This window comes from Lissotriton helveticus, chromosome 12, assembly GCF_964261635.1.
Source record: "Lissotriton helveticus chromosome 12, aLisHel1.1, whole genome shotgun sequence".
NCBI lineage: Eukaryota > Metazoa > Chordata > Amphibia > Caudata > Salamandridae > Lissotriton > Lissotriton helveticus.
In genome coordinates this window covers 681,865,465-681,891,385 of record NC_136073.1, presented here as the reverse complement: position 1 = coordinate 681,891,385, position 25,921 = coordinate 681,865,465, and the positions used below count along the sequence as shown (strand labels likewise).

The 25,921-nt window shown below is 46.6% G+C and overlaps 1 protein-coding gene across 6 annotated transcripts in view; it reads right to left on the bottom strand.

The window, feature by feature from the left end:
* LOC144799177 (C-type lectin domain family 18 member A-like) overlaps positions 1-25,921 on the bottom strand; it is a 901,971-nt gene that overhangs the window by 218,377 nt on the left and 657,673 nt on the right. For all 6 annotated transcript variants that reach the window (XM_078670425.1, XM_078670423.1, XM_078670422.1 and 3 more), the window contains 2 exons: positions 12,127-12,218; positions 8,417-8,650 (listed from right to left, as the gene is read on the bottom strand). In XM_078670425.1, coding sequence (XP_078526551.1) covers positions 8,417-8,650; positions 12,127-12,138 — 246 coding nt within the window. In that variant the 5' untranslated portion in view covers positions 12,139-12,218. The remainder of the gene's footprint in view (positions 1-8,416; positions 8,651-12,126; positions 12,219-25,921) is intronic.

Sequence of the window (25,921 nt, the reverse complement as noted above, 5' to 3'; positions counted from 1 at the left end):
TATTTCAAAATTGGGAGGGGCAGTTGTGACTCCTGCCCTGGGGGGGGGGGGGGGGGGGGGGGGGGATGGATGGCTTTTTTGAGGAATGGTATTTCTGGTCTGTTTACTGCAATTTTTAACATGGTCTATGGCTTTAATGGAGGTTTTGGGGAGAAGTGGACATTTTGTTACTGTGTTAAATGATGGGGGTGACCACATACAAATTAATATCCTGGAACGTCAGGGGGGTGGCTACCACTACTAAACGTTTCAAAGTGCATTTATATCTACATCATAGAGGGTTCCATATTGCCATGCTCCAAGAAACCCGCCCAGCACCCAGGGATGACGAGAGGCTTCAGGCTGGGTGGCAAGAGTGAGTGATGACCACAGGGTGTTCATCATATGCTAGGGGAGTGGCACTCTGAATCAGTATGGGGTCTCAATGGAAATCCTTAATTAACTTGTTGACACCGAGGGATGCTATGTCTTTTTTAGAAGGCAAACTGGACCGTAAACCCTTACAACAGAGTAGTATTTATGCATCTAATGTACGTCAACTGACTTTTTATGCATCTCTTTCCCATTTGTTAGTGAACTGGCTGGACCGACCAATGCTTTTGGGGGGTGGGGGCTTCAATAGGGTTTTAGGTATACACTTAAACAGAGCCTACTTCTGCCCCCCAATTTAACACTCCACAGGGATGGACCATAAGGACTGGCTACTACATTGGTAATTCCACAATATTTAGTGCCAAAATCACCCTCCACTTAAGGAATATTTATGTTACTCGGGGATACATGATGTACATGTTCAAATAGATTGGTTTGTGGTCCATCTCAGTCTATTAACAGAAGCGGGATGAACAGAATACTTAAGCTGAACGCTTTCTGACCATAATACCTTGCTTCTGCATATATCCTGGGGAAGCGGTCACACCATACACACATGGCATCTTTAACGATGCAGACTCAAATACCTTGTTTTTTGTGCCTTGCCCCATGACACACATTTTGTGCCTCGCTGCATAGAACACTTCTTTGAGGAGAATAAGGGCTCTACCAATACCCTTCCCACCACGTGGGAGGCATTCAAAGAGACACTCATGGGCCAATGTGTTCAAACAGCAGCAAGGGCCATTTACTAAGAGCTCACTGCCCTAGACAAACAAGACTAACTTGGCAAAGTCAGTTGCCACTAATACATCCCTGACACTCTTGCAGGCAGCTAGAGAGGAACATTTCGCATTGTTAAATGACAATGTTCATTAGACTATGCTTCCTACTTGGGTCGACAGCACACGGAACACAACATATCTGGCAGACTTCTTGCCAGGTTACCAAACCCTGAAAGATGCTGGGATCCTTTGACACTCTGTAACTAGTGAAGTTAGGCCCATTGGGCCAGGTTCTGTCTGGGCCGTTTATAAATGTGTAGCAGGGAAGTGGGCCAGGACCTATGTTGTTTTTGCGTCTTGAATTAGCGCTAGACCAAACTATTTCTTTTATTTGATCTGGTACTTTATTTATACCTTTTTCTTCAACTTTTTTTTAAAATTCTTTGTTGCATATTTGGAACAGAAAAAGACAATAATGTAAATATATACAGAAAATACTTGTGTACATATGATTAACAAAACATTGAACAACAAAATTGTGTTTTAAACACGCAATCTAAATAAATATTAATGTGAAAAAATCATAAACCAAACATCCTAATGTCTTAGTAGTCTTATATCAAAATCCTATTTCATATATACATATTATTTCATAAACTTTCAACAAATGTTGTATGTATCAGCGTTTCAATTAAGGAAACATGAAAAAATGAGCAGGCACGGGGAAAACGTTAGTGTCAATTACATGGGAGTTTTATCTATATCCTGACAACAAATACATTCATAGTTCCTTCATGTTCATACCACAAATCATAATAAAGCCAACGCGTTTCAAGTCTCTGATATAAAATATTCGGACTCTCATCAAGGCTCTTGATTTTTGACAGCAATGTAGGTTTCTAAAATTAGGATGAATAAAAACATGTTTTAAAAAAACGAATCCCTGGCGCTCCTTTTTTAAATTCTTAAACGTTTCCTTTCCCTTTAAGTATGTACACCATTTAGTATACCTGGGCTCCTTTGACAGACATTGTGGACCTAAAAGGCACTCTTCAACAGATCCAGAAAGCCATAAAACAATCTTCCCAGGACTAATAAAAAGCAAATATATGAATTGGAACAAAACTAGCATGTACCCTCTGAGACCCTAAGTTCCCTGTGCATGGGAGAACCCCATGTTAATACTACCCAACTGGGAGGTCTCCACTTTTAAATATCTTGGAGTCCAGATCTCTCCTACCATCAACAATATGATAGATGACAATACAAGGAGGGCAATGTGGTTGCTCAGGTCCTCAGTGACGTTCTGGCACTCCTTACCACTAGTGACTACAGGTTGAATAGCGACTAAGATGGTAGTATTACCCCATTTACTTTATCAGTATGCTAATTTACCTTTAGTTATACCCAAAAACCACTTTAAGGAGCTTGAGGAACTACTGTTGGACTTGATATGGAATGGTTGTCACCCTAGAGAGACTCGAGCAACCTTGAAGTGGCCGACGGAATGTATCCAAATTTCTTGTATCATGCGGACGGCCCACAGGCTCATTACTTGGTTATACCGTTCCCTGATGACCTCATTCACCCTCCCTCTGACCATTTTGAGGAACCGTTGAGAAAAATACCTGGACCATCCTCTCTGTGATAGCGATTGGATCCCATCCCTGGAGGGTCTGGTGCAACGCCTGCCTCCAGCAGATCTAGTATTATCAAACACACAGAGCCTTAATGTTCCTTCACATGGTCAGTAAAGTCCAACCTAATGGCACCACGACTTGTCCCTTGATGCCATGCTGAAAATGCAGACTTTTATCAAATGATGTGATCTTGTTTGGTAGTAACTCTGTTCTGGCAGGAGGTCTAGGGCACCTTGAAGAAGGTGACAGGTAGGGATGGCTACATTACCCTGAGGCTTGTCTTATAGGCCTTGCTCCACGCCCTACGCAGAGCTATGCTGGGGCTAAATTGCAAATGTATTACTAATAGTGACAAAGCAGATCATTGCTATGTATTGGAAGTCTGCATAAGGCTTATGAGGTACTCAATGGGAGGCAGCAATAAAAGTGTAGCGTTAAACAGAGAAGAAGCTAGGGGAATCCACAAATTCCTGATAGCCGGGCTGTGGAATGAGCGGTGTGTGACACAACGCAATCTAGGAAAGACTACATTAAACCCCCCCTGAAGGGGACTGCATTATTGTTAACGTTTAGTTACAATATATTTCAATTTTGATTTTCTGTATCTCTCAGTTATATACATAAAAATTGCATAATAGTCTCTATGTGAACCTATGAATGAAAAAACACCTCAGTAAGATGGAGGGAAACATCCTTTACCACGCAGATTTTACTCAGCGTGGCTTTTAGAACGCGTCCGTTACAACGCAAGCCGTAACCACGACTTGCGCTGGAGGGCGCTGCAGGATTAAGAATAGTAAATTTACTATTCCAACACCTTCCCTAGTGTCCACGGAGACTGGTGTTAGAATAGTAAATTATACTATTCTAAATCCGCGCCCCCAACGCAAGTCGTTGTAACGACTTGCGTTGTAAGGGACGCGTTGTAAGAGAACGCGTTGTGACGGTACGCGTCGTACCGTCATACATCCTAAGATGGATGCTATTGTATACTGAAATTCTTACATATCAAAATGTATCATGGACGATGTTATCCTTATTACATACCTCTGGGAACTTGCCAACAGACATATATATTTTTTTAATGTAGAGGTAACTTTAGAACATCTGCAGCATATCTTATTACAAAGGGATGGAAGGATGCTCTCGGGCGGAAATGGCCCCTGGCTCAAAAGATTCCAGCTCTGGAGAAGTGAAAATGCAACTAGCCTCACCCAGGCCTTGAAACTCTTGTAATAGCTCTTGAAGATCTTCCTGATCTGAACAGGTGATAAACAAATCCTACAGAGAGGTGAGCTCTCAAGCATCTTTTTCCTCCAACAAACTTTGTGCCTTCCTTCTGGACCTATGCACAGGTGCCAGTGTTTGAGCCAGTAATGGACTGTTCTGGAGCCAGTGTCAGCGCCAAAAGCTGTGGGGTTACAATTGTGTCAGCTTTGGCGATTCGTTTCTGAATAATACTATTATTTGGTACAAGTGCACAGTCTTAAAGTTGTTAAAGGATTATTTTTGAAAAAAGTTCTGCTACATGTGACACAGATAATGTAATGTATCTATTGAAGTGCCCATGTGGGAAGGTATACATGGGGAAGACAGAAAGAAAAATAAAGACATGTATCAATGAACATAAATCCAACATACGCAAATGGAACATAAAATCTCCTGTGTCCACGCACTTTACAGAGGAACATCATATCTCACAATTAAAATTTTTGATATTAGAGACTGTAGAAAAGACAGAAGGGAGAGACAATAATAAGTACTAGTTGCACGAGAGAACGTCTGGATACACAAAATGAACTCTAGTAAGCTGAATGGTCTCAATGACCGTATAGAGTTTGCATGCTACCTATAACTGAACTGATAACAGTCATTAATAAATGTTTGTAATTGTATAGAACCTGTGGTCCACTTGGGGATGACCTGTGTACATTTATCATCTTATTTAAGAGGATTACCATGAGCAGTCAACACATTGGCTGGAATGCACTCATAGTTCACACACTTAGGACATTCAGTTTTGTTTTATGAACTGGTCTTTTTGAACCCATTCTTTTTTAATCCGTTTTTTTGGCACTCCATTGTACTTTGTCCTGTTCTTATCTCATATTTTTCTTCTTCTTTTTACACCGTTTTTTACACCGTTTATTTCTATCCCTTTTAATATTGAGCAGAGAGGTTATTTGATCACTCCATGAATTCCTCCACTGGAGTATCGTTTGGGAACGGCGGCTGTTTTTTTAGCATCACCGCGTAGAAGTCTGTTAACTAGTTCACTTGCACGTGACCTATAGCGTGCGTCTAATACGGGATGGTTTCAAGGCAGAAACACGGAAGCACTGCCAGCGTTTGTTTGCGGAGACGGGAAAACTGGCTCGTATACATATTCAGTGAGTTTATTAAGCGGATTCACAACTCGATTGTAGCGGTTTGTTTACATTGTACGAAAATGATGTTTTTACGTTCTGATTACAGAATCCCGATTTGAGGAACGGCATGTAAGTTTTGACGTCGGGTCATTTTCTTTTGGAAAACGCGAGCACTTATCTGCTTCGGTAATACTGCATACGGGCACAAATTTCACAAACACGGGTATTTTTTCACAAAATACACACAGGGTTGTTCGACTCTGAATTACTTCAAACAATGTTTTTTTGGAGGATGCTAATCACAAGTATCATATGATTTGACAGCAGGGTTATTTCTGTTTTGAATTTGTGATATGTTTTTGACAATCCATGTATGAATAGTTATACTGTCATTTTTGAATTATAGTGATGATCCCCAAGGAAGGGCTTTATGCCCGAAATGCTTAGGAGCAAAGTTACAAATTGAAGAATAATAATGAAATGATGAAGTAATTTCATTAATCAAGTTTGAAAAATAAAATGAATGTTGATGAACAAGAATACATGCAATTTGTGGAGTCATAGTTTTTGGGAACCTACAGGAGTACCCAGGGTGATGCAACTAATGGCTCATTAGAAGCACTTATAACAGCTTTGGCGATTCCACAGGAGAAAGCCACTGCGGAATCAGCATTGGAACCAATGGTAATGTCGATAGCACCGCCTGGCGTAGCAAAAAGGAGGCAAAAGGAGCCAAGGGAAAACCCATTGATGTGAATCCAAACGGTATCCGCAGAGGCTCCATGAGGCCCAAATGCACTCCAGAGTTGGTCACGGCATACCAATATTCCCTCTTCACATATTTCTAGGCTATCAGCACCCACCCAACTCTATTCCTATTATACTCTTAGTGCAATACATCTCATACCAAAACTCCAAAATTTTACATACATAGAGATTTTTGAAAACAAAAGATTAATAATTCCCTACACCTAGGGTTTTTTCCCCTGGCTGTGGGGCAGTGACAGATAGGAAAAAAGGTCAATCAGAACGTCTGCTCTAAGTAGGGCAGGAGGTGTAACACCCTTACTCTGATGGCTAGCACTCTGTTAGGCCTTTGGAGTAAGCTTTCCTTTGACGGAGCCAACAAGGGCACTCCTGACAGAAGCACACAGGCCAAGAGTTTGGTGTACAGGATACTCAGTCAGAAATGTGGCGTATAGGCCACCTCTGCCATATTATAAGTACATTATAGCCTACGCCACTTGCAATATGGCAAAATAGATATCTGCCATATTTTGACAGAGTATCCTATCCACCAAACTCCAGATAAGGCCTTAGTTTTTGGAGTTGCCAAATGTATTCATTGTGTCTAGCAAGTTAGGAGGAGATATGAGATTTTGATCAAGGTAATAACCTTGATGTTATTTTTGTCTGAGTTTTATGATAAGTTATGTATAAAATACACATGTATGTCATATCATTTTGGCAATTTTATCCTTGACTGCTAAAACACATCTGTTTTTTTTTTCCCTCATATCGCCATAGACTCAGTTGTTTTAACAAGCCGCTTAATAATAACCGTGCTCCCTCTGGCTTACTACTTCCATCTAGCCATCCACGGCCTTCCTCTTTATCCCGAGGACTGGGCATAATCATTGGACTTACATTCCGCTCTCTGCAGACCTTAACCATTTATCATATGCAGGCGTCGTCCCCACGATGTCAGGGGGGACCAGATATATGTTGATGATTCTTCATACTCTAAACTCGCCATACACACAGCGGATTTAATCCAACTTTCTCTGGTTGGGGGGTCAGAATCCTTCCATTTCATTTTAACTCCTGTGGACTTCTTTTTCGAATCTTTCTGCTGCGTTTTCAGGTGTTTTTGGACCTTTTTACTATTTTTGGTTGAGATATACCTCTTGTGGACTTATTTTCTGAATCTCTCTGCCGCGTTTTCAGGTGTGTTTGGACCTCTTTACAACATCGGGTTGTGATAGTATTGAACTCAACTATGGTGGTTTACATATAAAAAAAATGTAATTAAAGGATTATACGCCGCCAAGATACTCAGTAGATCTCCATGATAGAGAGGCTACTCTACCCTCATTTTGAGGTTCTGCAAACTTCGATTTCTCACCTACGTTTGTGAGGGAACACAGAATACATTTTCGAACTCTGTATTCTTGCCCTGTTATTTCGACACAAACAATAAGCCTTGAGGAAGTTACTGTTTAGTAACGAAACACGTGTCGGCTACCCGTTGTGTCCTTTTTTTGAAAATCACACATGGAAGAACTTTTTCTGACAACATGCTTTTAAACATGTGATATTGATTTGACATCGCTTGACTGAGAATTGTGTCTAATATATGTTTCAAAACATGTGTTATTGATTTGACATCGATTGACTGATAATCATGTCTAATATGACACTAAAACAGAATATAATCATAACTTCTTGGATGTTCTCTCCATAAGTGGTCTCATATTGAATGTGTCTGTGTTCATTGTTCATTCACAAATTCATGATTCTGTAAAAAGGTCAGTTCTAACAACTTCTTTCCTCACAGTTGCACTTGCTTCTGTGTTACACATTTTGAGTGCCGAGGTATAACAATTGTACAGTCAGCCTATTTTTACTGTTATCATTTGGGATTTCAGTTTAAACCAACAATCTGGGTAGTGGGTTGTTACTTCTTACCTTGAGGGGCATCACGAGCACACTATAAGCACGCAAATATTGATTACTATTGTCACCTTATTGCAACCTTAGGATTGGTGTGTGACAGCCTATGCCACCACTACCTGTGCTATGTCATTGCCATGTCAGATGTTATCAACAACCATCTGACAGCACATATTAACACTTTCCTTTTTCAGTTATTTGATCGTTTTAGCCCAAGCTCGTTATCCTTGCACAGCATTGCTGCAATCTTTATGGAGCCCTTGCAAAAAGCAAAGGTAAGAAGGGAGTTCCCTGATACATGCTAATTTTAATATCAATATCATGTCAAATCTCCACTAATAGACACCCTAGTGCCAGGGATGATTCATAGTTAGTGCACGCTTTTAATAGAGGCAACGAGAATTAGTACTAAGTCCAAGCTTTTCCAAAGGAATCCCCAATTAACTTGGTCGAAAGTTTTTTTCAACAGGCAGTAAGCACATACAACCACTGGTGGAGGTATTCTGTTCTTATTAATTCCAAATAGATTCAGTGTGTGTTTGGCACTGCTTCACTCAATATAGAACGTGCTTGTCTTCATGAATAAGTGTGTGAATCACTTGACCGAGACACACTAGTTGTCATGTTCTCCACTTACCTGAGTGTAGTGGCTACAGGTGGTGTTATCTATACACTGGACGGTGTGGAAGTTGTACTGCTCCCTTTCCCTAAACCACAGTTCAATGACTTCGGAGAAACTCATAGCTCCCAGAGGGAGAAGGAGGATATTCCAGCCGATGTGCTGAGCGTGGGTCCTGCTCAGGTGCGGACCATCCAGATGGCAGGCCGCTGCCCGCTCCAGTGCCAGGAGGGTGAGCTTTTCACTCCACTCCTAAGACAGAGAAAGTGACAGCATGAGACTCCTATGTCTAAGGTACACTTGTGCAATATTTGGTGGGGTTAATGTTAAAATGGAGCACAGACTCAATATACCTGTAAAAAGGCAAAACAATCTTCAGATCTCCCGATTTCTACATTTTATGTCACATTTTAAGATTTCTTATTAGGGTTAAGGATGTTATCGGGGCATTTCATCTGCAGGGCCGGAATTGTTTTTGTGAAACCAGGTAAAAAATAGAAACAGTGGCAAAATCCAGTATTTCTCCACTTTGAATGAAAAACGTACAGCAGCAGATAGAATAAATGTCTTCAAAAGTATTTAAAAATCGCTTTAACAAATCCTTAACAAATGTTAAAGCACAACGAGACAGAATTGCTGTGCTATAAAGGAAAAAATATGATTTTGCAGAAGTTCATGTGTAGAGTACCAGCTCCTGGCCTTTCCAGATTCTCAAAACATGAACAACTACCTTGTAATTTTCACTGAGGACATCCCTAATAAGGATGGAGGTGAATTGACATCGATGGTGTGTGGGCGCCTACTTTCAGAGTAGCAGGTAGTGCTGCAGATCTAGCTGGAGGTGTGTGGGCAGCCAAGTGTTTTGTCCCAGTAGTAGAATGACAAGGGGACCCGGCAGTCAGTATTTCACAGAACAACTGTAAAAGACATATTTCTGTATTGGATTCTGCTGGTCATATTTGAGGTGTAGTTTCAGAGCAGAGTTGAGATTCAGTACCTAAATCAAAAATGCTGTTACAGGTGAAGATTAAAGACATTGGCTGAACTCCCTTTAAAGCCCTTTGAAACCTGGCTTCAGGTCAGGATTGGCTAAACAGTTACTGAAGGGTCTAGTACCAGAATACTATGGACAAAATATTAACTGACTGAACATTTTGTCCGAAATATTGTTTACAAAAATATCGCTCCATTGGAGGGATTGGAAAATCTACACCCAAAGGAGTGCCATCTTTGTGAACAATATTTAGGATGCTATATTTCTGCTAGACAATATTTGTGTTATTGTTCTGACATACAGCCACGAGGAGGCCCAGCGCAGATATAGCAGTCTAGGTTGAAGTCAGGATTGGCTAAGCTGTGCATGGAGTCCATGTAACAGAACAGTATGGAGTGCTGCTGGTGGGGATCGGCTGAGCTGTATGTGACGTCCGTTAGCCAATTAGAAGATGCCTCTGTAGGGCATTAAATGTAGAGCTGTGCTTGTAGTCAGTAATGTATTTCAACTGTCCCATATTCTACCCACCCTTCTGTTCTCCTCTTACATTGAGCTCTCTCACCTTCCTATCTTTCTTCCCTTCACTTTTTCTTCTGACACTACAGTCCTGCTATTTTTCCTTCTCGTCTACTCCTCTCTCTCATTCTCTTTCTTTTCTCTCTTTGTTGCTTTTCTTTCTTTGCCTCTGGAATATTATGATAGCATTATAACTGTACTGCTTCTGGCTATACCATTTGTTAAAGGTCTTCTCCTGGAGCTTAGACGATGGGCTTGACTTATAGATTAGAGGAAATGGGACTCTGTAGCGACGGTGTACCCTTTTTACCAACCTGAAGGTCCGCCTGTCTCATAAAGATTTGAGTGGCCCTTAAGTGTATAGATGACACAGCTTACAAACAACTCCGACGGCCAGATGGAGTAAAGGCTGTCAGGATTTTGGCCATGTGTCCGAACGCAGTATTTAGATTGAGCGAACACATGGCCAGTTATCACCGCCCACCACCACAGTGAAACGCATGGGGCTAAGGGGCAGTATAAACTTTTAAATGACCCCCTCGACTTGGAAAAATGCTCTCATGGCAAGGGGTCACTGTTTTCAGTATTTTCAAAAAGAAAATCCCGCTTTGGGATTTTCTATTTGAAAATAGAAAAAAGTTTTACATTTGATCTACGTCTCCATTATGTTGATGGTTCCTGGTTATCCCATAGAGGTCTGCAGGGCTGCCGAGATCTCTAAATAAGGAGGGCCGTGTACCCATGCGATGGTAGAAGTAAAGTACTGTGCCATGGAGATGGTAATTTCTCCGTCTGCCAATAATTAAATCAACCACAATACCTCTTGGATATTTTATCCTGAGGGGTGCCAATGTTCTAAAAGCCCTGTTTTCATAATGCCTCGGCTATACCTGGGGTTGAATGTCCTCACCTTGTAATAGGCCATCTTCTGAGGCTTGAAAATATAACTCGGGGAGGGAACCTTTAGCAATCGGTATAGCCCTTGGTAGCCGGCTATTACACTGTATTAGATTATTAGAAAAATCAGTATTTTCAGATTAATTTGAATCCATCACTGGCTTGACCCCGACCTTTCAGCGATGGAAAGGACGCTTCCTATATGTTTACAATCTAGAATATGCACTTTATGTACGTAAATGCAGGAGGGCTAAAAGTAAAGGGAGGATGAGGATTTGGGTATGATACCTCATGTGGCAGACAAACGAAAAGCACTTTAGCATAGATAGCACTGAAAAGATGTTCATTCACACTGTGCGGGCTTGGACATTGGTGATGAACGGGCGTGTGGGACATTAGCAGCAATATCAGGTAAACAAACTATGTCTGCTGTACCTGTGCTTGCTTAAGAGGGCAGCATGACGAGACTGAAAGATAGCAAGAAGTATGCCATGCGAAGGGGCACGGACTGGCATACATAGAGGTCGCAGAGTTAAGAAAGTGGCACCAAAGCCCGTGTCAATCATCAGCGGCCACTCCGGCATTTTCCTGGAGGGAGTGCTTCCAAAGCAGGAGGGGCTGCATTGACTCCAGTATACCCCCATTAACTCTTTTTACTCACTATTACCTGCAGTGTAGGGTTGTATGGAACACTTGCCATGGCACATTTTGTTTTCCAGACAGGCGCTGGGTACAAGAGGTGTATGTGTGAATTAAAGGAGTCAGACTATTGTGTCTCAACATAACACATTGTGCATCGTTCCTGACCTGCAGTGCCCTTTTGAGTCTCAAGCCAGAAATGTGACGCAACAGACGTGTAGGAGGAGATATGACGCCGGATGTCTGCACCTACCACTGGTGAAGAGTGAAACGTGTTTTAAGTAACTTTCCAAGGGAACAAACAGGATTAGATTGGTCAACCTTTCTCACAGGACCATGTCGAAACATTCTGGTTTCCCACCAATAACAGAGAGTGTAGGAGAGGTGCCGGAAGGGATGCCAGCAGTCGATCCCCACCCCCGTCTTTAGCCACGTAGTGCAAGTCTCTGCCAACGTAATTTTTCCTGGCAAAGGTCTGACAAGGCCTCAGTGGCGCGAGTCCCTGGCCAAGGTCTGTACAACCAATCTTATCGCAGCCTCACTGGCGCGAGCGGATTATCCGAGCCTCGCTCCCTAGCGCGTGCCCCGTCTCGTGTACGGTCATTACTTGTCTTTGCCGCTAGGAGCCGTCATGGGCGCGCGAGGCGGCGCGCAGTCATGGGAGAAAGTCACGCATACTCACCATTTTCTGCATGTTAGCAGCAGGCGGGTGCACTCTGCTCCTCAGTCTGTTGTGCAGGGACAGCAGCAGGAAGCTCTCCTTGGCGCTCGGAGCTGGGGGAGAGACAGGCAGTGTGAGGATACGGACACACACGGGCACACATTCTACGGACCCAGATCACATTGCCGGGCAGCAGCCCTGGCATCACCACAGAAACACAGTCTTTGGGTGTGCAACAGTCTGCCCCCTATGCTGAGCAGGCAAGAACACAGGTGTAACAAGCATTTGCAATGCAATAGGTCTCACATTTGCGAAACTTTGAGCTGTTGGCATTGTAAATGACAATGCCTTTTATTTATGCGTTTGAAAACCTGCAAGCTGTGCGTAAACAAGCACTTTGTACTTATAGTCCATGCTTATGAGAAGCAAGGCTGACAGTCTCATTTACTGGCAGCCTTGCTTCTCGTAAGCAAGGACTATATGTACAAAGTACGTGTTTATGCACAGCTTGCAGGTTTTAAAAACAAATGAATAAAAGTCATTGTCATTTACAATGCCAATAGCACCAACTCTCACAAATGCGAGACCTGCTTGTTGAGAAGTACAGTTATGTCCAAAAAATACCCTACAACCATGCTGCTCAATTTTAAAACACATAAAATAACCAAAGAAACTGTGACATGACTGGTGCAGTAAAATCCGCCACAAACTTCACCATAAAAGTGGAACTAGCAGACATATGTGGAAATTACAGAGAGCAACTTTGAAAAAGGGGTCTTCAAAAAAAGGCACTGCTAATTTTTTTTGTTATAAAGTCTGCAACATAGCATCTTGATGGTCGCGGTTTGCCGATAACACAGAGGTCGGTGGTATACGTTCAAATAGGAACAGGTGTTCACATAGAAATAAGAGTGTTTAAAATTGAATCATGTTGCTGTAAACGAACAATGGCCCCATTTACAGAAACATTTCACATGTTGAGTAACACAGGCATAATCAGCTATTAAAAAGCATGAATCAAAAATTATCGACACATTCTAAACATTGTTCATCTAAAAATGGCTATACAGCATAGAGTATTTTAGTACAGCAAAAGAGAGGTGCAATATAACACTTAAAGCAAGGTTACGCACAGTACCTTAGTTGATAAATATTCACAGGAATGCATGTAATGCAACGGTAACACATTCAAATATAAACAGCAAAATGGCATACATATGCACCCTTCTGCAGCATAAAGACAGACATAGCAGGCAACGACCCATCAAGTGGGTAACAGAAATACTGAAAGACCAACATTCCGCTAAATGAAAGACAAACTTTTTTGAATGATAAAGCATTTCAAAACACACTGACGTCCAGCAAATGATGTGGATCTTTTCATGCAAAGAAAGTGACTTCCAATCTAGAAAAAAAATTGTCGATGCATAGTCTTCCGTAACGTAAGACACTTGTATGGTAATGTTTGGCACACTTAAAACCACCCACTCTGAACAACTTTCATTTAAAGAGTCATGTGATCTGACAATATGAGCAACGCACGTCAAAGCATTGGTACAAACGTGGGTGTTTTTTCCCCTCAAAAGAAGGCCATCAATACAAATGAAGGGTGAAGGTTCAACTGAAAAGAGAAACCTGTAGTCAAAACCTTCAACTGAGATATTGGTTTATGTAAAGCGGCAACAGCTGTCCAGAGCTATCTTACATTACACATCATAAAAGAGCAAAGAATGTTCCTACTTTACCAGTTTTCACCCAATTTGTAGCTCATTAGCCTGGCAATAAAATTACACGGTCACTCCCTTGTACTGCACACACCTGCAGAACGCAAAATAATAAAAAGTAAGCACTGCAACGGAGAGGATGTGTGCATTCTGGTATCAGTGTGCTCCTCTCAGTAGGGGGATAAGAGTCGTTGCAGAAAAAACACACCTACAGTGACTCTTGACGTTGCGCTCACCTGCGCTTAACAGAGAAATGGTGCATATGCCGAGAATGCTGCTCAAGGGATGGAGGGTAAAACCACAAATTAAAAATTAGTATTGCTTTTGCTGTAGCCTCCATACACCTGACCCTCCCCTTTTTTACAGGATTCAATGGCAAAATTGACGTATTTTGGAAAGCTCCTACTCTTACCTTCAGCCTGGTTCATCCTCAACCCCCTGAGTGCGACTCCAGACTATGATGGAGAGCTCCTCTCAGGTGATAATACACAGACAGAGCCTCCTCCCTCTGGGGCGGTGTGCTAGGAAAAGAACACATACAACCAGGGGCTGATTTTGGCTCCTCGTTTGGTGGGATCTTCACAAAGCTGCTCGTCAGGCGTTGTTCCAGGGTTGCAAGCTGAGACTGTCCATGGTTCCTTATTGCCAGAATCCCCGTCAGGCTCTTTTTTTTTTGGAAGGGTATATATTTTGACGGCTATCTTCTTCGGCTTCCCAGAGCTCGCGCTCGCCTAGGTGCCCCCGCTTCCTCTCGTGCACGCGCGAGCAAGCTCCTCTCAAGTCGTCAAAAAGTAGCAGACAATGGCAAAGGAGCGCGAGCTGGCGGTATAACGCTGAAGTGTCGTTCTAGCCTGTCAGGTGCGGAGAGAAAACCGAACCCCTCCTGCCATTGGCTGCTCTCGCGGCACATGGCTTTGAGTTCGAAAACCTCAGAGGGAGTCAGTGGTGGGTTGTATTGACGCCAATTTGGATGCCGGGGAACGAGGTTTGCAAGACTACGTTGTAGAGGAAGTGGTAGTCCGTTGTTTTGTGTCAGCGGTGTGTGTTCCTTTTACCGGCCTTGAGCTACGAGCAACGAAGCGGACAATTCTGTTATTTTAAACACAGTATGCCACAATTCATCTGTGAGTTCCTTCACGTTACCATGAGTGTAGGGAATACCTGGGGCTCTACTAGTCACCACACATTTAATCATATCAGTGAAGCAGTGCATTTATGGAAATATGTCGAGATCCCACCTCTCACTTACGAGCATCGGGTGATTCCATTCTTTCATCATGTTATAGATGCCAAAGTGACCTCATGTTATTTGAGATGCTGTCTGGAAGAGACGCGGTGGGCGAGTGTGCGCGAGCTAAACCTCCAGTCCTGGTGGGGCAGGCCGAAGGGAGACAGGGCGGTCACCAACCCCACTTCCAAAGATACCAGACAGAAAACCAACGACAATAGATCTCGCCAGCCTAAGGGAGAAAGGGCAGTCACCAACCCCACTTCCAAAGATACCAGACAGAAAACCAACAACAATAGATCTTGCCAAGGCGAGCAACGCATGCACTGCAACGCAGGCAAGACCTAAAAATCCAAGCGGAAATTCATCTTCGATGGGTTTATAATATCATTATTCATAGTGGTCTAATAGTTTGGCCATAATCAACTGGTAACCGCGCAAAAGTAGTGACATTGCACCGATGCTCATCTGCGAACTTGGTCGTTTTTTTTTTCAAAACTTCACTAGTTTTAAGTTACGTGACAAATCTTCCCATACAAATAGGCTTTGCTGAAAGATGTTTAAGCAAGAGCTTCCTTCACGTGAGATAATTCTCTTGCAAAATCATTTTCAAGCGAAATTCTTTAGCAGAAATATTTTGCTAGACTTTCAACTGCAGGTAACGTTTTACAATGTTTAAATAACTTAGACACCATCGGAAAGTGGGAGGTCTTTAAGCAACATTTACCTGGGTAATCTTACATTTTACCCGACCCAGGCCCACAAACTATGATTGCTCTCTGTAGTGAATGCCTAAGACAAAACTGTGGACCAAGAGGCCCCATCAAAACAATTCTGAACTTGATTGAAGTGTCACGGGAAACATTCTATACATTTTAAGTAATATCTTCGGCCAGTCCTGACCTTCTATCCAGCAGGGCTGTGCTTGAAAAAAAATTGGAGTAATAATGATCTATAACAGGTAAAACAAACCATAATGTACTTTTGGCGAAAAATAGAAACAGGGCCGAAGAAGGCAGAGATGAAATGGTACTACAGCTACATGATCATCATCTACTTTCTCCTCCCAATGAGTGACAGAACCAAGGCCCTGTCAAGTAGAACACAAGTGACAGATTTCTTTGTTCTTCATCCTTTACTAAGCGCAGAACATGTCCAGTATATCAGCAGAGGGGGAGCTATAAGTGGGCCGGGTCCCTCCGGGGTCAGACCCGGTATTACTTGAAAACGGACATTGATTGGTTCCCTATCGGACCCTCTATTCATGTCCTTAGTAGTAATGGCAAAACTGTATGATGAACAATGGATGTAAAAAAAGACAATCAATGTGAACGATTTAGTGCCCGTTTATATTTTACATCTTTTACTTAATTTTTCAAATTAAATGAGTGTTAGATGTTTCCAGGATTTTCTGTGCTTGTTTCGAATAGCATATTACACTTGTGTAGTGCATACTCTGACCCGATCCGCCTCCAGATGTTTATAACAGGTTTGAACACTCTGGAGCTGAGGTTGAAGCCAGTGCAAGTTTCTCACTGTGCCTGTCAGTGGCTGAAAAAGGTGTTCAGGATCCAGAGTGAACATGACAGGTGTGATCCGGAAACTCTGTAGACCACTAACCTTTCCAGAGACTTCAGTATTGTTAAATTCACTGTCTCACCTTTTCAGAATTGAAACTTTTTGAATATTGATTATTTAGAACAATATTGTTGTTACTCATTTATCTTAAACAGCTAACAACCGTTGACAAAGCTAATGGTCGTGGATGGTTTTGTCAGGTTTTGTGTTTAATAACTGAATACGATAGCAGAAAGCAGTGGTGGCTCCTCCGCTATGCTTTTGAGCAAAGGAAAGGAAATATAAAGTGATAACTTTGAGTTACCATTTTATGTTTCCTTTGATTGCAGGTAGGTGGTCGGGGCTGCTCTGGCTCACGGAGCGGGGCAGGGGAGGAGTGCTTTGCCCACTCCTAAGTGCGCAATGACTATTTGTTCATCCCTCTCGGGCCACCCAAACCAGTCATGGGCACTTTCCCCATTCCCTGGTTGAGCGTCGATCCAGGACACTCAAAGTCAATCACAACACTGCACTGCAGCGTTGTGATTGGTCTGGGGAGCCTGGCTGTTCTTCCTGGTTTCCAGTCCCACGAGGAGAGCAGGCTCAAGGAGCAGAAATGCAGTGGCAGGACCCGGCAGCAAGGTAAATGTATAATTAAAAAACAAAACAAAATTATTTTACGTTTACCTCACGCCCCTCCCCCTGAGAGTCATGCCAGCCGCCACTGGCAGAAAGCTCAAGAGAGGACCGAGAATACCGTTTGGGTGCCTTTCTATGAGAATCTCCGAAATTTAGTTTGCATGTTTAAGCCACGCCCCCAATTACATATGCCACATCCCTTTTAGATACCCCCACTTTTTTCATCCCCCTTAAAGCCGCCATGAGTGCAGGCTCACTGAATACTGGGAAAGTTGATGTTAGGCCGGCGGGTAATATATCTGGGGCCTCATGGCCCAAACAACACATTCTGTGCCTCCATGTCAGACCAAATTCTGGCATGAAAGGCAGACAGGTTACTCTGCCACAACCATGGTGTTTGGGGTTGTTTGCCTCTTGTGTCCTGGGGTCGTACTACTTTGGCTCTGCAAACTGGGAAAATATACCCTTTGCGCACAGGTAGCAAGGGAGAGCAGTCAAAGGTTTCTCAAAGAACATGTGTGGGGAGGAGAGTACTCCGCATTCATCTTAAAGATACAGTTCAGTATTTGCCTTAAAAAAGAGAAGCGTTTCAATAGCGCAGCAAAACCTGAGACTACACACAGAAATGGGTCTTAGCTACAGGGTTTTCCAACAACTACAGGCTAGAACCACTTAGTCGCTACTGCACCCACCCCATGATCCTAGTTTGGGAGTGGAAATTCCTGTCCTAATACAGAGGTCTAGCACTCTGGCTGCAGCCACTCAACTGTGAGGACCTAATAGTACAAGCATTTACAATGCAATAGGTCTCGCAGCATTAAAGTTTGAGTTACTGGCATTGTAAATCGCAATGCTTTGCATTATTTTTTTTTGATTTGCAATTGGTATATAAACATTGTTTGTGAATGGTTAGCTGATGTGGTGGTGTCCCCGAGTGAAGTGGTGGTGTCCCCGAGTGATGTGGTGGTGTCCCCGAGTGATGAGTGGTGGTGTCCCCGAGGGATGAGTGGTGATGTCCCAGAGTGATATGTGGTGGTGTCCCAGAGTGATGAGTGGTGGTGTTCCCGAGTGATGAGTGGTGGTGTTCCCGAGTGATGTGGTGGTGTCCCCGAGTGATGTGGTGGTGTCCCCGAGTGATGTGGTGGTGTTCCTGAGTGATGTGGTGGTGTTCCCGAGTGATGTGGTGGTGTCCCTGAGTGACGTGGTGGTACCCCTGAGTGGTGTCTCTGAGTGATGTGGGGGTGTCCCCGAGTGATGTGGTGGTGTCCCCGAGTGATGTGGTGGTGTCCCCGAGTGATGTAGTGGTACCCCTGAGTGGTGTCTCTGAGTGATGTGGTGGTGTCCCCGAGTGATGTGGTGGTGTCTCCGAGTGATGTGGTGGTGTCCCCGAGTGATGTGGTGGTGTCCCAGAGTGAGGTGGTGGTGTCCCCGAGTGATGTGGTGGTGTCCCTGAGTGATGTGGTGGTGTCTCCGAGTGATGTGGTGGTGTCCCCGAGTGATGTGGTGGTGTCCCCGAGTGATGTGGTGGTACCCCTGAGTGGTGTCTCTGAGTGATGTGGTGGTGTCCCCGAGTGATGTGGTGGTGTTCCCGAGTGATGAGTGGTGGTGTCCCCGAGTGATGAGTGGTGGTGTCCAAGAGTGATGAATGGTGGTGTTCCCGAGTGATGTGGTGGTGTTCCCGAGTGATGTGGTGGTGTCCCTGAGTGACGTGGTGGTACCCCTGAGTGGTGTCTCTGAGTGATGTGGTGCTGTCCCCGAGTGATGTGGTGGTGTCCCCGAGTGATGTGGTGGTGTCCCTGAGTGACGTGGTGGTACCCCTGAGTGGTGTCTCTGAGTGATGTGGTGGTGTCCCCGAGTGATGTGGTGGTGTCTCTGAGTGATGTGGTCTCTGAGTGATGTGGTGGTGTCCCCGAGTGATGTGGTGGTACCCCTGAGTGGTGTCTCCGAGTGATGTGGTGGTGTTCCCGAGTGATGTGGTGGTGTCAATGAGTGACGTGGTGCTACCCCTGAGTGGTGTCTCTGAGTGATGTGGTGGTGTCTCCGAGTGATGTGGTGGTGTCTCCGAGTGATGTGGTGGTGTCCCAGAGTGATGTGGTGGTGTCCCAGAGTGATGTGGTGGTGTCCCCGAGTGATGTGGTGGTGTCCCCGAGTGATGTGGTGGTACCCCTGAGTGGTGCGGTGGTGTTCCTGTGTGGTGTGTGAGGGTGTGAGGGTGAGAGGGGTGTGAGGGTGAGGGGTGTGATGTGGTGGTACCCCTGAGTGGTGTCTCTGAGTGATGTGGTGGTGTCCCCGAGTGATGTGGTGGTGTCCCCGAGTGATGTGGTGGTGTCCTCGAGTGATGAGTGGTGGTGTTCCCGAGTGATGAGTGGTGGTGTCCCCGAGTGATGTGGTGGTGTCCCAGAGTGATGAGTGGTGGTGTTCCCGAGTGATGTGGTGGTGTCTCCGAGTGATGTGGTGGTGTCCCCGAGTGATGTGGTGGTGTCCGAGTGATGTGGTGGTACCCCTGAGTGGTGTCTCTGAGTGATGTGGTGGTGTCCCCGAGTGATGTGGTGGTGTCCCCGAGTGATGTGGTGGTGTCCTCGAGTGATGAGTGGTGGTGTTCCCGAGTGATGAGTGGTGGTGTCCCCGAGTGATGAGTGGTGGGGTCAGCGAGTGATGTGGTGGTGTCCCCGAGTGATGTGGTGGTGTTCCCGAGTGATGTGGTGGTGTCCCCGAGTGATGTGGTGGTGTTCCCGAGTGATGTGGTGGTGTTCCCGAGTGATGTGGTGGTGTTCCCGAGTGATGTGGTGGTGTCCCTGAGTGACGTGGTGGTACCCCTGAGTGGTGTCTCTGAGTGATGTGGTGGTGTCCCCGAGTGATGTGGTGGTGTCCCCGATGTGGTGCTGTCCCCGAGTGATGTGGTGGTGTCCCCGAGTGATGTGGTGGTGTCCCCGAGTGATGTAGTGATACCTCTGAGTGGTGTCTCTGAGTGATGTGGTGGTGTCTCCGAGTGATGTGGTGGTGTCCCCGAGTGATGTGGTGGTGTCCCCGAGTGATGTGGTGGTGTCCCAGAGTGATGTGGTGGTGTCCCCGAGTGATGTGGTGGTGTCCCAGAGTGATGTGGTGGTGTCCCAGAGTGATGTGGTGGTGTCCCCGAGTGATGTGGTGGTGTCCCCGAGTGATGTGGTGGTACCCCTGAGTGGTGTCTCTGAGTGATGTGGTGGTGACCCCGAGTGATGTGGTGGTGTCCCCGAGTGATGAGTGGTGGTGTCCCCGAGTGATGAGTGGTGGTGTCCCCGAGTGATGAGTGGTGGTGTCCAAGAGTGATGAATGGTGGTGTTCCCGAGTGATGTGGTGGTGTTCCCGAGTGATGTGGTGGTGTCCCTGAGTGACGTGGTGGTACCCCTGAGTGGTGTCTCTGAGTGATGTGGTGCTGTCCCCGAGTGATGTGGTGGTGTCCCAGAGTGATGTGGTGGTGTCCCTGAGTGACGTGGTGGTACCCCTGAGTGGTGTCTCTGAGTGATGTGGTGGTGTCCCCGAGTGATGAGGTGGTGTCTCTGAGTGATGTGGTCTCTGAGTGATGTGGTGGTGTCCCCGAGTGATGTGGTGGTACCCCTGAGTGGTGTCTCCGAGTGATGTGGTGGTGTTCCCGAGTGATGTGGTGGTGTCAATGAGTGACGTGGTGCTACCCCTGAGTGGTGTCTCTGAGTGATGTGGTGGTGTCTCCGAGTGATGTGGTGGTGTCTCCGAGTGATGTGGTGGTGTCCCCGAGTGATGTGGTGGTGTCCCCGAGTGATGTGGTGGTGTCCCCGAGTGATGTGGTGGTGTCCCCGAGTGATGTGGTGGTACCCCTGAGTGGTGCGGTGGTGTTCCTGTGTGGTGTTTGAGGGGGTGAGAGGGGTGTGAGGGTGAGGGGTGTGATGTGGTGGTACCCCTGAGTGGTGTCTCTGAGTGATGTGGTGGTGTCCCCGAGTGATGTGGTGGTGTCCCCGAGTGATGTGGTGGTGTCCTCGAGTGATGAGTGGTGGTGTTCCCGAGTGATGAGTGGTGGTGTCCCCGAGTGATGTGGTGGTGTCCCAGAGTGATGAGTGGTGGTGTTCCCGAGTGATGTGGTGGTGTCTCCGAGTGATGTGGTGGTGTCCCCGAGTGATGTGGTGGTGTCCCCGAGTGATGTGGTGGTACCCCTGAGTGGTGTCTCTGAGTGATGTGGTGGTGTCCCCGAGTGATGTGGTGGTGTCCCCGAGTGATGAGTGGTGGTGTCCCCGAGTGATGAGTGGTGGTGTCCCCGAGTGATGAGTGGTGGTGTCCCCGAGTGATGAGTGGTGGGGTCAGCGAGTGATGTGGTGGTGTCCCCGAGTGATGTGGTGGTGTTCCCGAGTGATGTGGTGGTGTCCCCGAGTGATGTGGTGGTGTTCCCGAGTGATGTGGTGGTGTTCCCGAGTGATGTGGTGGTGTTCCCGAGTGATGTGGTGGTGTTCCCGAGTGATGTGGTGGTGTCCCTGAGTGACGTGGTGGTACCCCTGAGTGGTGTCTCTGAGTGATGTGGTGGTGTCCCCGAGTGATGTGGTGGTGTCCCCGATGTGGTGCTGTCCCCGAGTGATGTGGTGGTGTCCCCGAGTGATGTGGTGGTGTCCCCGAGTGATGTAGTGATACCTCTGAGTGGTGTCTCTGAGTGATGTGGTGGTGTCTCCGAGTGATGTGGTGGTGTCCCCGAGTGATGTGGTGGTGTCCCCGAGTGATGTGGTGGTGTCCCAGAGTGATGTGGTGGTGTCCCCGAGTGATGTGGTGGTGTCCCAGAGTGATGTGGTGGTGTCCCAGAGTGATGTGGTGGTGTCCCCGAGTGATGTGGTGGTGTCCCCGAGTGATGTGGTGGTACCCCTGAGTGGTGTCTCTGAGTGATGTGGTGTCCCCGAGTGATGTGGTGGTGTCCCCGAGTGATGAGTGGTGGTGTCCCCGAGTGATGAGTGGTGGTGTCCCCGAGTGATGAGTGGTGGTGTACCCCAGTGATGAGTGGTGGTGTACCCCAGTGATGAGTGGTGGTGTACCCCAGTGATGAGTGGTGGTGTACCCCAGTGATGAGTGGTGGTGTCCCAGAGTGATGAGTGGTGGTGTTCCCGAGTGATGTGGTGGTGTTCCCGAGTGATGTGGTGGTGTCAATGAGTGACGTGGTGCGACCCCTGAGTGGTGTCTCTGAGTGATGTGGTGGTGTCCCCGAGTGATGTGGTGGTACCCCTGAGTGGTGTCTCCGAGTGATGTGGTGGTGTCCCCGAGTGATGTGGTGGTGTCCCCGAGTGATGTGGTGGTACACCTGAGTGGTGTCTCTGAGTGATGTGGTGGTGTCCCCGAGTGATGAGTGGTGGTGTCCCCGAGTGATGTGGTGGTGTCCCCGAGTGATGTGGTGGTGTCCCCGAGTGATGTGGTGGTGTCCCTGAGTGACGTGGTGGTACCCCTGAGTGGTGTCTCTGAGTGATGTGGTGGTGTCCCCGAGTGATGCGGTGGTGTTCCTGTGTGATGTGGTGGTGTTCCCGAGTGATGTGGTGGTGTTCCCGAGTGATGTGGTGGTGTTCCCGAGTGATGTGGTGGTGTCCCTGAGTGACGTGGTGGTACCCCTGAGTGGTGTCTCTGAGTGATGTGGTGGTGTCCCCGAGTGATGTGGTGGTGTCCCCGATGTGGTGCTGTCCCCGAGTGATGTGGTGGTGTCCCCGAGTGATGTGGTGGTGTCCCCGAGTGATGTAGTGATACCTCTGAGTGGTGTCTCTGAGTGATGTGGTGGTGTCTCCGAGTGATGTGGTGGTGTCCCCGAGTGATGTGGTGGTGTCCCCGAGTGATGTGGTGGTGTCCCAGAGTGATGTGGTGGTGTCCCCGAGTGATGTGGTGGTGTCCCAGAGTGATGTGGTGGTGTCCCAGAGTGATGTGGTGGTGTCCCCGAGTGATGTGGTGGTGTCCCCGAGTGATGTGGTGGTACCCCTGAGTGGTGTCTCTGAGTGATGTGGTGTCCCCGAGTGATGTGGTGGTGTCCCCGAGTGATGAGTGGTGGTGTCCCCGAGTGATGAGTGGTGGTGTCCCCGAGTGATGAGTGGTGGTGTACCCCAGTGATGAGTGGTGGTGTACCCCAGTGATGAGTGGTGGTGTACCCCAGTGATGAGTGGTGGTGTACCCCAGTGATGAGTGGTGGTGTACCCCAGTGATGAGTGGTGGTGTCCCAGAGTGATGAGTGGTGGTGTTCCCGAGTGATGTGGTGGTGTTCCCGAGTGATGTGGTGGTGTCAATGAGTGACGTGGTGCGACCCCTGAGTGGTGTCTCTGAGTGATGTGGTGGTGTCCCCGAGTGATGTGGTGGTACCCCTGAGTGGTGTCTCCGAGTGATGTGGTGGTGTCCCCGAGTGATGTGGTGGTGTCCCCGAGTGATGTGGTGGTACCCCTGAGTGGTGTCTCTGAGTGATGTGGTGGTGTCCCCGAGTGATGTGGTGGTGTCTCCGAGTGATGTGGTGGTGTCCCCGAGTGATGTGGTGGTGTCCCCGAGTGATGTGGTGGTGTCCCCGAGTGATGTGGTGGTACCCCTGAGTGGTGTCTCTGAGTGATGTGGTGGTGTCCCCGAGTGATGAGTGGTGGTGTCCCCGAGTGATGTGGTGGTGTCCCCGAGTGATGTGGTGGTGTCCCCGAGTGATGTGGTGGTGTCCCTGAGTGACGTGGTGGTACCCCTGAGTGGTGTCTCTGAGTGATGTGGTGGTGTCCCTGAGTGATGCGGTGGTGTTCCTGTGTGGTGTGTGAGGGTGAGAGGGGTGTGAGGGTGAGAGGGGTGTGAGGGTGAGGGGTGTGATGTGGTGGTACCCCTGAGTGGTGTCTCTGAGTGATGTGGTGGTGTCCCCGAGTGATGTGGTGGTGTCCCAGAGTGATGTGGTGGTGTCCTCGAGTGATGAGTGGTGGTGTCCCCGAGTGATGAGTGGTGGTGTCCCCGAGTTATGTGGTGGTGTCCCAGAGTGATGAGTGGTGGTGTTCCCGAGTGATGTGGTGGTGTCTCCGAGTGATGTGGTGGTGTCCCCGAGTGATGTAGTGGTGTCCCCGAGTGATGTGGAGGTGTCCCCGAGTGATGTGGTGGTGTCCCAGAGTGATGTGGTGGTGTCCCCGAGTGATGTGGTGGTACCCCTGAGTGGTGTCTCTGAGTGATGTGGTGGTGTCCCCGAGTGATGTGGTGGTGTCCCCGAGTGATGAGTGGTGGTGTCCCCGAGTGATGAGTGGTGGTGTCCCCGAGTGATGAGTGGTGGTGTCCCCGAGTGATGAGTGGTGGGGTCAGCGAGTGATGTGGTGGTGTCCCCGAGTGATGTGGTGGTGTCCCCGAGTGATGTGGTGGTGTCCCCGAGTGACCTGGTGGTACCCCTGAGTGGTGTCTCTGAGTGATGTGGTGGTGTCCCAGAGTGATGTGGTGGTGTTCCTGAGTGATGTGGTGTGTGAGGATGAGGGTGTGAGGGTGAGAGGGTTGTGAGGGTGAGGGGTGTGAGGCTGTAAGGGTGAGTGAGCGTGGGTGAGGGGGTGTTAGGGTGACGGGGTGAGTGAGGGTGAGGGGGGGAGACATGCGCTGTTTTAACCTAGCCAATACATCTCCGTAAAGAGTGCCCCACCCCACACTTAAATGTAAGTAAAAGTTCAAGGCATCGAGAGAAAAATTGGTCTTGCTTTTTTTTCATTTCATTTTTACTGGTAGCATATTTGCTTTGGTTAAATGCGGACCCAGGGGCTCTTTTAAGATGTTCTTATATGCATATGAGTCGTTTGAATATGGTGCAGTATAGGTAGTACATTATATGATCATCGTTGGTAGCCATGGGATAAGCATGTGGCCAGCTAAAGGGTAACGCTGTCAGATTTCCTTTACCCTAATGATAATGAAGTGCGATGCCCTTTTAGCAAAATAAGAGGTGAAATAATTAGATGGTAGTACTGTCCCCACTAATGTCTGAAAGTACTAAGTCCAGACCAAACTTTTAAATATTTTTCACATTTGCACCGTTGGGCCTGTATTTTAATCAAGACATGACATTTTATTGATGGCTCCCCTGTTACCTCAGTGTATTTAGGGCTGGCAATAGCCATCATTCTTTAGGGGGGTCACATTTGCTAGTGCTTTTTTGCTAGCCTGCTGTTTCTCTGCTTGGTCTATTGTGAAAACAATACTTCAAAACGTCAAAAAAAATCAGTGATTATAACATAGACAACCACCACACATCAAAGCCAATAACCACTAAAAGCCAGCAGCACACACCAACACCACATACACTACACAGCACTGAAAGTCAGTTACAGCAAAAATCAAAAGAACATCAAGCCCTTCGATCTAATGTGACTGATGTATAAATTGTACCCTCACTCATCGCCACGCATCATACATGTACATAGCTGCTAAGGTTAGCAGGTCCTTGAGTGACATGTTAGGCCAGGCCCGGTTCTCCTTGCAATTATGTGACTTGCAGTCTCATTTAACCATGTATAAAACCAAGACTAAATGGCCCAGAATTATTCATTTGTTTAGTGTTATAAAGCGCTAGCTAGAGCCGAAGGTATCGGAGCGCTTTACAGTTCTGTTTTTTGTGATTTTATATATACATACAGCAAAACAATCAAAAGGAAAACAACAGACCTGGCAGAACTAGTCGCGCATGGACGGTAAAACTTGCCAACTATAGAGGTATTAT